The sequence below is a fragment of the Pseudonaja textilis genome, chromosome 2 (assembly GCF_049901715.1).
Source record: "Pseudonaja textilis isolate UNSWEBS1 chromosome 2, rPseTex1.2, whole genome shotgun sequence".
Lineage (NCBI taxonomy): Eukaryota > Metazoa > Chordata > Lepidosauria > Squamata > Elapidae > Pseudonaja > Pseudonaja textilis.
In genome coordinates this window covers 236315156-236328140 of record NC_141991.1, presented here as the reverse complement: position 1 = coordinate 236328140, position 12985 = coordinate 236315156, and the positions used below count along the sequence as shown (strand labels likewise).

The 12985-nt window shown below is 39.7% G+C and overlaps 1 protein-coding gene across 1 annotated transcript in view; it reads right to left on the bottom strand.

The window, feature by feature from the left end:
- The window catches only part of TTC33 (tetratricopeptide repeat domain 33), a 35577-nt gene that overhangs the window by 16625 nt on the left and 5967 nt on the right, over nucleotides 1-12985 (bottom strand). The window contains exon 3 of the mRNA XM_026716001.2: nucleotides 402-483. Coding sequence (XP_026571786.1) covers nucleotides 402-483 — 82 coding nt within the window. The remainder of the gene's footprint in view (nucleotides 1-401; nucleotides 484-12985) is intronic.

Sequence of the window (12985 nt, the reverse complement as noted above, 5' to 3'; positions counted from 1 at the left end):
AACTGGCTTTTGATGTTCCAAAGCAACAACGTGGAACAAACACAAATTGCCTTCTTTCTAGTATAGCATTCAAAAGGCTATAAATGGATATATAATACACGTAGTCCTTGACTTACAACAGTTCGTTTAGTGATCGTTCAAAGTTACAATGGCACTGAAAAATGAGACTTCGGGCCATTTTTTTCACAGTTACAACCTTTGTAGTGTCCCCCATGATCATGTGATCAAAATTCAAATGCCTGCCAACCGGTTCAGACCGGTTGGGATCTTAATTAGGGCTTATTTTGGGGGGTAGGGCTTATATTGGGTGCACGTTTAAAAAATCAAGCTAGGACTTATTTTCAGGGTAGGTCGTATTTTCAGGGAAACAGAGTATTACAAAGAAACAATCCAAGTATTACCTGTGATTTCATCTCATACAGAGTGGCATCTTCAGGGGTTAACTGAAGTGCTTCGTCCCATTTGTGAAGAGCTTCCTGGTACCTGCAAGTTGTTAAGAAGTAATTTATTCTTAATAAATGTATGAATATTTTAAAGGTTGGCACCTTGAACATTGTGCCAAATGTGTTTTTAACTGTGATACATTTGCAGCAATGACTCCTAAAGCAATGTTCCTCAGCCTTAGTAATTTTAAGATGCCTGGACTTCAACTCCTAAACAGCTAGGAAATTCTGGGAATTGAAGTCCAGGCATCTTAAAGTTACTAAGGCTGAGGAACAATGTCCTAAAGAGTACATGTTTGTTGCATAAATTCATTAATAGGTGCTTTTTTCTCCACTCCCATTCTTGTCAGAGAAATCTAAACCAACACTTCCTTCTAGTGCTGAAATATAATCAGATGTTTTTGCAGCAAGCCCTGAGGATCTAAAGCCTTAGATGCATATTAGATACACGGTCCACATCATGTATATATGTACAGTCATTCTATGAGCTGTACTTTTGCTTATCCCAAAGCTTTAGTTTTTCCTAACTTGCAAAAAAATAATTAACAAAGAAATATTCATTTAACATGCAGCTAAATCTGAAGCTAAGCATTACATGTTCAGAACTGTAAGTGTGGACCTGTGTGATATCTGTCATAAAGAGAGGAGTCCTGAGAGATGAATAGCTTTACTGTAAACTCTGAATTCCCTACCCAAAAGGTACAAAAAGTGGTAGGATCTGTACGTGGGAAAATATGTTGTCCGGGAAAATAATAATTCAACTAAATTCCCTAGCTTCAAGCCATAAGATTAAACAGAAGACTGATGACTTAGCATTCTTCTTAACTTGGCAATAAATATATGCTTCGGTAATACTGCAATATTTTAAATTTTGAAAGCATTCCTCACAACTTTCTGCTGCAGTAGTAAATCAAATTTATTTATAGAATCTTAACATTCTAAGAACATCATTTATTTTAAAACAAACCTCTAACATGAGTGATAACGCACTTCAATAACAGTGTTTTTTGAAATGGATTTTCTGTTTCTTTAAAAAAACAGTTTATTTTTAATAAGCAATATAACTTTTTTAGTTTTAACTCCTTGCTTATCTTACATGAGCTGTGTTAAATGTCTAAATGTGATCTCAGTGATTTTTTTAAAAATACAAATACATAGGACCCAGGGGAAATACTGTACAGTCATAAAGTTTTTTTTAAAAAAAGATAAACCATTATAGATAATGTTTCATTTAAAGTATCTGAGGGACAAAAAAAGAAGTAATAAAAGTATTAAGCTCAATGGCCAAAAAAAACCCCCAACCCATTACTAAAGTAACAGTTAAGCCTTCTGGACTTTATACTGTCAGCAAAACAGGAAGATTGTCTTTTCTGGAGAGAAAAACATTTCGCCATGTGCAAAATATGAACTGTTCAATGAGCCATTTTTTAAAAAAATTAGCAGTGGAAAAACATTTGTGCAAGAATATCTTTTGCACGTTATCTGAGGACGGCACAGTGAAGGTGAACCTATGGCACGCGAGCCAGAAGTGGCACGCAGAGCCATTTCTGGCGGCGTGTGAGCCATCGCCGCAGATCAGGTGCACTGTGCACGCGCCTCCCGCCAGCCGATTGTCAGGTATCTGCTGTACATGCATGAGGGGCATGCATGTGAGATGCACGTGCATGCGCAGAGGTGCACGGTGGGGGTCGTGCATGCATGTGCAGAGGTGCATGTGGGGGTGTTGTGCGTGCATGCGCAGGGGGCAGGGGTTGCACACTCAGCGCATTATGGGTGCACGTGAGGATGAAAAGGTTAGCCATCATTGCACTAGAAGCTCATCAGCCTTTCCCAGTTGTGATCCAAAAATGAATTGGAATTGGAAATTACCAGAATTCTTATCCAGCATGGATGCTGATCTCCCATAAATATAGAGGGTGGCAAACAAAGGTAAACTGATCTAGATCCTCAAAATCCAGAAGCGAAGCAAAGACCTCTATCAGTGCAAACAGTAAGCATAAAAAGACGGTCACTTCCCGTCTTGATTATTGCAACGCGCTCTACATGGGGCTGCTCTTGAAGAGCGTCCGGAAGCTCCAGTTGGTGGAAAATGCAATGGCCCACATGGTTTCATGCAGACCCCGGTGTGCACATGTATCACCTCTCCTGCAGGAGCTGCATTGGCTGCCAATTCGCTTACGGGTTCAATTCAAGGTGCTGGTTGTCACCTTTAAAGCCCTTCATGGCTTGGGTCCGGGTTATCTGAGGAAACATCTCTTGCCAGTGACATCTACCCAACCCTCCAGAGCGGGGAGGGAAGGAATGCTGCAGGTCCCACCCCTGAAGGAGATACACCTGGTGGGACCCAGAAGAAGGGCCTTCTCTGTGGTGGCTCCATCTCTCTGGAACATCATTCCCCCCGAAATTAGAATGGTCCTCTCATTAATACTATTCTGAAAGGCACTGAAGACCTGGTTTTGCCAGCGGGCCTGGGGAACCCAGAGAAGGATGGAACCCATCAGATGGCTAGTGTGACCCACTGTCGTTGGGGTGGGAGTTGGTTTTTGTTTTGTTTTTTGTTTTCCCAAATTTTGTTCTATTGTACTTTCCTAATTTCTTTGATTCTTGTTGTTAGTTCTTATTGTTTTTGTTTTTATTTTTTTATTTTAAATATGATTTTACATTGTGTAAGCCACCTTGAGTCGCCATGGGTGAATAGGCGGCAATATAAATCAAATCAAATCAAATCAAATCAAAATCAAATCAAATGAATGAATGAATTAATTAATTAATGTAAAATAAATAAAATACTTCCCACTTTTTGCAACCTCTTCAATTTCCTTTCTTGCTCTCTTCACTGAGCCAGCACAGCCTAAACTGGGGACACATAGTTATAGTGTTCATGCTGCCAGAACATGTAGAAGGAGTTCTGATTCTTACTGCGTTGCTTCATAAAATGTTGGCAAATCATGGTTTATTCTCAGCCCTTCTGTATACATTTTTCACCTGGGTATTTTGCATGCACACCAACAAAGCACCCAGATGGGAGAAGGATCTGTGATGTACATTTAAGGTAGGGCATTTAGTTTAAAAACAAATGCTAGGCACTTGGAGCACTTGGATTCTCTTATGTCATTTGAGGCAAGTGTTAGTCACAATTAATATAAAACAAATAGTCCTCATCTCTATTACTCATCAAGCTGAACATCAGGTCCTTTAAATCGAAAGCAACCATTTATGGAACCTGAAGGAAGAGATTGAAACAAATCTCCCTACAGAAAGTCTATCTATGTGCTTCGGACTTGACACTATGACGCTATGCAATCATTACTATGATGGAAATACACTGCTTAATATGGACTGGGTTGACATTGCCACTTTGCTGGTAACATCAGCTTAAACCAGGGGTGTCCAACCTTGGCAACTTTAAGACTTGTGGACTTCAACTCCCAGAATTCCTCAGCAAGCAAAGCTGGCTGAGGAATTCTGGGAGTTGAAGTCCACAAGTCTTAAAGTTGTCAAGGTTGGAAACCCCTGGCTTAAACCCTTGAATTTATTTTGTAAAAGAGCAGCATGAGCACAGTATAGAAAGAACATGAACTGCCCTTTTTCCTTACATTAAAAAGAACAGGAAAATAAGATTTCCTTCTGAATAAGATACAATTACCACCTTTACTAGCAAACTGGTTTAGAAAATTAGATGTCTAAAAAAGACTGTAATAGCTAGTTTAATTTTAAAACTTTAAATGTGAACAACTTGTTCATTAAAAATCTATATGGATAAAGAAGTACTGGGTGTGAACAAAGGTCAAAACTGCTAGGAAGAGAGTCATGCTACTGCCACCAAAAAGAAAGGGCCTGCTGTGTCCATATTGTCTGCTCTTTTGACAATTCATTCATTTGTTCTTGTTGTTCTGGTCTGGTTGTCTTTCATGTTAAGGTATCCATCTGCCTTCTTGCAACCTGTATCTGCTGTTTGTTAAGATTCATGCTGGATATATGTGCCCTGTGCTTTGTTCTTGATTTCAGCCTTTCCATGCACACATCTACACCCATATAAAAACTCCAGCTGCTCTCACCATTTCAAAGACTGCAAATGGCCATTTTCTGAGCCATGTAATCCTACACAGAAATTGTCCATTTCTACCGTAACTAAAATGTCTATGTAACATTATATGGCTTAGGAAAACGGCCATTTTCAGTCTTTTGAGTTTTACATTTCTTTGTAAAATTAATTTTCTATCTAAAATTACATGAAAGTCTAGCTGCTCAGGGCTCTCCAGGATCACATCTTTGTAATTGCCACCACTCAACTGTTAAGTTAGCGAAGCCACAGATGGTCTCCTTTCTGGGGGTGACAATATGGCAATAACAGCTTCTTGTAAGCTTCTCCTTCAGAGTCTCGGGAGTTTGGTTTATTTCTCGCCAGTCTTTAATGTCTAGAGGGCTGGTGTATTTGAGTTTTGCCCCAGTGGGAGTCTAAGCTGGCTGGTGGTGGTCCTGTGGGAGAACTAACCATCAACCTGCAGCCTAGACAAGACACCCAGGGGAGCCTAACCATCTTGTCTTTGTTTGGTCCTGATGTCTGGCTGTTCTGACCCAAACCTTGTTCCAAGTAAACAAACACTAAACACAGATAAAAGCAAAACCTTTTCGTGCTTCTCTGCGAATTCCGTTAATTCAGGGTTAAAAGGCTATTAAAACTAATTGTCTCTGATAAGAACAACCCTTGCCAAGGTTGTGCAAGGCTGCCAAAAGCACTAGATTAAGTTGCCAAGAAATATTCCAAACAAAAAGTCTTCAAGCACAAACCAAGATAGTCCAAACTTGCACAAGGCTTGAAGTGCAAGAACTTCTTTGCTTCCTGCAAAGCACCCCGGTCTCTCAGGCTGGCTTTTATCTCTTAAGGGAGGGGCCATTACCTTGCAGCCTTACTCCCGAGTCACCCGTGCTGCTGCAGCTGCTCTTTCCTACGAGCAGCCTTGTGCACACTGGGCACAGGCCCCCTGTGGGGTCCTCTGCATCACTGCTGCCAGCCTCCACAATCTCCGAAGGCAGCACTCCACTTCCTGATGTCCTGGCCCCATCCCTACATCAACGCAGGCCCCTCATCTGAGTCCTTGCTCTCAGAGACCTCAACCATCCGTACCTGCTGCCAGCAAACCATAACACTGGCAGGGCAAAGTGGTATCCATCTTACCTCCCTTAAGTCACCATGGAACGTGTGGATCCCAAAACAGCCACAACAGGCACTTGGCTTGCCATCTTGCCCTGTCACTGGGGTTTTTAATCTGGCTTCCTGGATCTTCAGGCTATTTGCCATGGATTGCAATCTTCTCGTCCAGTCTGGGCTGGAGTTGATTTTAGAATGGTTTTGACAGTGGGGTTTCCAGTTCTTCTTTCCCCCACACCCCAGTTGCAAGATGCAAGACGGAGTGGGGTCGATGCTTATGCTTGGGTACTGTTTTAGCTCTGTCTAACCTGGTGTAAATGGGGAGATTGTTTGAACTGCTGCAATGCACGCTACATAGGGCTGCCCCTGAAGAGTACAGGTAATCCTTGACTTACAACAGTTCATTTAGTGACCATTCAAAGTTAAAACGGCACTGGAAAAAAAGGGACTTATGGCCGTTTTTCAGAGTTACAACCTTTGCAGCATCCACATGATCATGTGATCACAATTCAGACACTTGACAACCGGTTCATATTTACGACAGTCAGTGTCCTGGGGTCAACCTTCTGGATCAGCAAAATCAATGGGAAAGCCAGAGTTACTAATCAGCTGCACTATTTTACTTAACAACAAGATGGTAACATGGGGCAAAACTTACTTAACAAGTACCTGATGTAACGACAGAAATTTTGGGCTCAATTGTGGCCGTAAATCGAGCACTACCTGCATTTCAACAGGTGCAAAATGCAGCTGCACAGATAGGTACCACTTATTCAGCACATGTAACAATACTGCTCTATGAGCTGCATTATACTTCTGGGCGCAATTCAAGCCAGTTGTCACCTTTAAAGTCCTTCATCAGCTATCCAAAGAACCGATTTTTCCTGGTTATCTGGTTTGGCAGGAAGGGCATGCTCTGGGTTTCATTAGCATACCTTTTCTGCTCTAGCATCTATCCTGTGAAACATTATCTATCTTCTTCAGTCATTCCAAAAGAGAAAGGAGACCATTAACTAAGAGCTAGACATTGCCTAACACTTTTTTTTTTAACAGCGGTCTGTGTTTCTTGTAAAGTAAAATGTGGCTACACCAAATGAAGAAGCTGGTCTGAGTTTGGTTCCATGCAGAGAAATCTTAGTCTTGCAATGCCGTCATGAGCAAATATTTTTCCTTAAGGATGCATGTCCTATCTTCATCATGTCTGATGTTGGCGCACAGCAACATTACATGCTATAAAAGAGCTATTTTCTGTCCCCTGAGATTATGCTCATTAAAAAGACTACTTCCTCACATTGTATTGATACAAGTGCCAACTTCCTTGACTGATTAAGCAACCTTTAGCAACTTTCTGTCAACATTTATCACATTTCAAAGCAAAGAAACAGTACCGTGTTATTCAACGCTATCAAGTTCATGCCAAGATTAAAAATGCATTATATTTTGTTTAGTGATATAAAGCTTGAGAAGAAAGTGTACTCCAGAATTTGCATAAGTTTATGGCCCTAACAGCAAGAAGTGTGATCATCTTCGTCATATTGTCTAGACATCAGCTCATTTAAGCAATCCTGAGAGCTTTCTGCCTCATCATAACTTCCTCTTAAATCTGAAAAGCAGGAAGCAAAGTAATCAATGGCTTTTAAAGCTATCAATATTCTACAACTCAAACTCTGCTTAAGTGCCAACAAGTGACAAAATGAGGGGAGAGATTAAGAGAATGAGAAAAAAGAAAGAAAAATATCCAATAAGCCTAGAAAAAGTTTTCCTCTTTTATTGCAATAGGAAAACGTCCAGTCAGCTTATAAAGCTATTTATCTAAAGTATATCCAGGTAATCCTTGATTTACAACAGTTCATTTAATGACCGTTCGAAGTTACAGCAGCACTGAAAAAGTGACTTATGACCATTTTTCAGACTTACGACCATTGTAGCCTCCCCAAGGTCACATGATTTACCTTCAGATGCTTGACAACTGGTTCATATTTATGACGGTTGCAATGTCCCTAGTCGTATGTCCATCTTTTGCAACCTTCTGACAAGCAAAGTCAACGGGGAAGCCAGATTCACTTAATAACCGTGTTATTAGCTTAACAACTGCAGTGATTCACTTAACGGGAAAAAATTGTAAAATGGGACAGAAGTCACTTAATAAATTTCTCACTTAGCAGCATCCATGCTGGGCTCAATTGTGGTCATAAATCAAGGACTACCTGTATTAACAAAAAAAACCTGCAGAGTTTACCTTCACTTATACTTTCATACATCATTTATATTTGCTTTATTGCATGTACATTGCATGTTTCCCCCAGGAAGTCAAGGAAGCATGTAAGATCACTTCATTTTTACCCCACCGTACAACACTGACTGAGTTGTAATGAAACGAGCCTACAAGAAAAAGAAGCAGGCTCGGAGAGCACCAAGGACCCCCTCATTTCAACCCAGAGCTACAAATACTCTCCATTATTGGTACTGACTGAGAGGTAATGGCTGAACAAGCTCATCTATTGAGTTTCATGGCAGAATGTGAACTTCAATTGCTCCACTCCCAACATTAGCAGGTAATTCATAAGTTCCGTTTCATGGGCTCGGTCTAAAAATAGTTCAAATATTTCATTCAACTTGAACAAGTCCAATTTCTGAGAATGTTGGCCCATTGCTCAGCAACAGTTGAATCTGCACTTGCTAAGATAAGATTCATCCATCCATTTCTTTCTTCCAAGAAAAGTAACAGAACTAGGTAGAAACTAATGGATGGAACGAAGAAAAAAAAACTCCTGCTATGTCTGAATCCAGATCCTAGCCTATTGTTGTTCTAACAAATCAGGGAGGACCAAACCAGCTTCAAACTCAGTTCAATTCAATTCAATGCGGTGAAGGACTAGCAAAGCTTCAAACTCAAATTCAAGCATAATGATACATTTCATAAGTATGTTTTCTCACCAATAAGTCAGAAACTCTACAAAGTTGGGTTATTATTTCAAAACATACCTATAATTAAATTTTAAGTGGGATACTGGGCAAGGTCTGGTGTATACAAGCAACTGACTAAAACAATGAGATAATAGATCAGGGGTCAAACCCAATTTTATTGAAGGCTGCATCAGGATTGTGTTTGACCTGGGAGGGGGGGGGCGTGGGCATGGTAGCTCAACATCACTTGTGTCGGGGGCTTGTGGTAACCTGAGCATTCTGCCAGCGAAAACTGGCTCCAGAGCTCCGTTTACGGCTGTGATGGTCTCCGGCCATCCCTCTGCTTGTGAAAACGGAGCTTGGGAGGGCCACGTGTGGCCCTTCCAAGCTCCATTTTTGCTGGCAGAGGCACCACAGGCCAGTCCCTCATTGTTTCCAGGGTGGCCCCGTGGGGCCCCTTGGGTTGAATGTGGCCCCCGGGGCCTTGAATTTGACACCCCTGGAATAGATGGAACTGTTTCTGAATATTTCCCATGCTGACAACTCCCTGAAACCAGAGAACTAATAGAAAAAGCAATGTGTTCATCTATGTATGACCTGCCTCATCAGTTGTTCAATTTTTTTTAATATGCAAAGTACTATTTCCTACTAAATATGGAAAAAACATTCAAAAATGGCATTCTTCCAGCTACAATGTTAGGTGATGCAATGAATTCAACCCTTCCAAAATTCTATCCCGTAATTCTCACCTCATTTTGCTACAGGGAAAGACAGTCTTATTCTTGAATGTCCAGCTTTCATCCACAACACCACAAAACTGAAATGGGAGTTGCTCTATATGACACAGGTTGCACAATCAAACTCCTGCAGGGAACATTTCCAAAGTTTGATAAGATGGGCTTCGAAAATCTCTAACTTTATTAGAATAAGAACATATTTATACACAGATATGAAAAGCATTTAACCAAATAGAAAACTACAAAAATCCAACAAAAAGAACCTCCAAATTAGGCTTAGAGGCCTTCCTAAAGGAGGATTATGTCATCGGAAAATTATGCTTCCAAAGTTATACAGGTAGAACTGAAAACGTTTCATGGGACAAGCAAAATATGAAATGAGCTTTAAAGTCTACTCAAGTTTTTTTTCTTTTTAGCATTTCACAACCTCAGTGATGACTAATCTAAATACAGGTAGGCCCTGACTTACAACAGTTCATTTAGTGTCCATCAAAGTTACAAAGGCACTGAAAAAATGTGACTTATGACTGTTTTTCCCAGTTACCACCTTTCCGGTATCCTCATGATCATGTGATCAAAATTCAGATGCTTGGTAACTGGTTCATATTTATGACTGTTGCTGTGTCCCAGATCCTTTTACGTCCTTCTGTCATACAAAGTCAGTGGGGAAGCCAGATTCACTTAACAACTGCGTTACTAACTTATCAACTACAGTGATTCACTTAACAACTGAGGCAAGAAAGATTGTAAAATGGGGCAAAATTCACTTAATAAATGTCTCACTTAGCAACAGAAATCTTGGGTTCACTTGTGGTCGTAACTCAAGGACTACCTATATGGGGACAATGCTTGGATGCAGCAGAGTTTAGAACTGGAGTGAAAACCCATGGTGCCCTTAGCTGGTTCAAATTACCACTCCCAGAATCTGTGCCCTTGGTCATGATGCTGGGGATAAGAAGGGTTATTGAAGCATTTGGAATCCATTACACTGCCCTTCCTCTTAGGTAGAGGATGCCCTTTTAAGAAGCTCCTTCCCATTGGCTAATCCAGAACATCCTTTGAAAAGCCACCAATTAAGACGGGTTAATTCAGTTCTTAAGACCTGAGGAGAAGCCAATTGCCCTTGACACAGTATAATAATGGTTTACCTTTTTTTGCTAAAAATAATGGAGCCAGACTATGATGTGATGTTTGAATCAAGAAGTGCTTAGTCACAAAGCACAGAATAAATAGAATTTTGTAGTAGAAAATACAACTTTTGTATCAATCTTCTGAAGGCAGGAGTAATATGATGAATACAAAGTTTCACACTTAAGATGCTTGCTCCAAATCAAGCATATATATAAACATACATACATACATATGGGTATGTGTGTGTGTGTGTGTGTGTGTGTGTGTGTGTGTGTATGTATATATGTATATACACACACACACGTAAGTATGTATGGTATTCAGCTTTGTTCGGGTATTTTCCCACGTCATTATAGTTGTGCTTTTAAAGTTGTAGAAACGTTTCAGCAGAATCTCATCTGCCATCATCAGGCTTCTGTATTGTGTTCGCATGTGAGTCAGACTTTCACAGCAGTTTGTATATATATGTATATATGTTTGACATATTATGTATGTGTGTCTGTGTGTGTGTGTGTATAATTGAAAATAATTACATCTATTTCATTCCTTACTATTAAGGAATGTATGTGTCTACAGTATTTTTTAATTATTCAAGAGCTTGATAACTTCACAAAATAAAAGGAACCTATTTCTTTAAAATGCTGCATGAAACTAGGTGCTACTGCCATCTTGTGGCTAGTTACATTACAATCTTTGGAGGGTTCCAAATTCGGGGATATTCTGTATTTGCACATTATAATTCAGCTTGGGTAGGAGACCACCAGGACAACCAAGGGCTGAAGGATAGATTGGAAAACTAAAAAAAATAAAAACAGAAAAAGCCAATGGCAAACCATTTCTATTTTGTTGACAAAGGATTACACAGACATATAGTTATCAAATCAAGTAAATATAAGAGAATATTTATCTTTTTATTTTATATTAAGCCTACCAAATACACTTACACAGAAATCAGATTTGAACAGTCCATTTCTGACAGAAGGCCACTTAATTTAAATCCTAGGAGATGCTTCCAATGTATATATTTAATATTAAAATATGGAGAATTAAGTGGATCATGAAGAGACAATTATTAGAGAAGTTATGACTTGCTGCGGCTCCTTTTAGGTAGAAGGAAAGTCACATGTGTCTCATGTAATATATAAAACATTGAATTTTATTTTTGAAATGGTAACTAAACCAGTTCAGTTAATTATATTTTCATCCATTTGTTTAAATATAACTGGCATAGCAAATCAGAACTTAAATTTGCAAAGCCTCTGATTATTCTAGAAGAAAGTATAGTCTTCCTGTTTGTAGCACTTCGGGGCAGGCAGGAATCCGCGATCATGCGCGGCTTCTGCCTGCGCTCGCCGCTCGAGTGCCCTTAGCCATCCGGCTTCAGGTCTAGCCACCTCCATAGAAGGTGGTGAAGACAGGGGGGATCTGGAAGGGTCGAGAGATATTGCACCTCTCTTCCCTAGCTGGCTAAACTCCCTTTTCCGAAGGCGGTAGAGCGGTAGTCAGAAATGGCCACCACAAAGAAGCGCTCAGATGGAAAAAGAAAGTGCAGGAGGAGTTAAGAAGTGAAAGTTTTTTTGCTGACCTGGACAAAGCAACAACAAAGGTACCCTGGAACTTAAAGCTTGCAAAAGATACATCGTTCCCAGAGATTTACAAGCAGCGAATGGAAGTTAAAAGGGAAAGTTCTATTTTTTTCACTCTCCTTCCTAACGTTGACAGTGAACAGAAAAAAAAAAATTCTCTTTTGTTGTAAGTGGGAAGGGAGAGGAAAAGAACTGGAGCAGGATTTGGAAGCAAGGAGGAGATTGCCTAGAATTTTAAAGAATTATTAAATACTAACAAGACTTCTAAAAGATACATTTTAACTGGAATATTGCAACTAAAGAGTAACCCCAGAAAGAGAAAGTGAAGAAAGAAGAAAGTGCTAAAAGAAACAGCTTATTGGGACTTTTGGAAATTATCTTTGAACGACTAAAAACATGTGGGTGGTTGTTTTGAAAAAAAAAAATTCTCTCTACAATGGCATCACTTGTGGATGAATTAAAAATTGAATTCAAAAAATACAAAGAAGAGGAACAAGAAGGGAAGGACTCTCTTGGCTCTCTTTTTCAATTCTTAGAAATGGCGATTTGCACCTATGAGAAACTGACTGCGCAACAAGACGATTTGGACAAAGAAGAAGCCACCTTTGATGAACAAGTAACTTTATTTGGGGAAGAAAGGGAGAAGGAGGAAAAGAAAAAGGAGACTTTAAGACTTAAAAAAACAACCAAAAAAAAGAAAAATAAGGTGAAAAGTGGATATAATGTTAGAAAACAACAGAAAGGGGGAATACAGAAGAGGAAAAGGGAGGTGGAGAGACAAGGGGGTAAAAAGGGCAGGGAGAAGAAGAAGCAAGGGAGGAAGGAAGGGATGAGAAGTTTCAATGGTGTGGAGCAAGATGTAAAGAAACAAGATTTATTTAGAGATAATGGGTAAAAAATTAATTTAAAAAGGGATTCTGCAAAAGTACATAAGATTGTATTGTTATATTTGTACTTAGAAATGATGTTAGAAAATTGGAAACAACATGTGATCAAAAATGGGATAAAATGTTCAGCGTAATTTAGTGA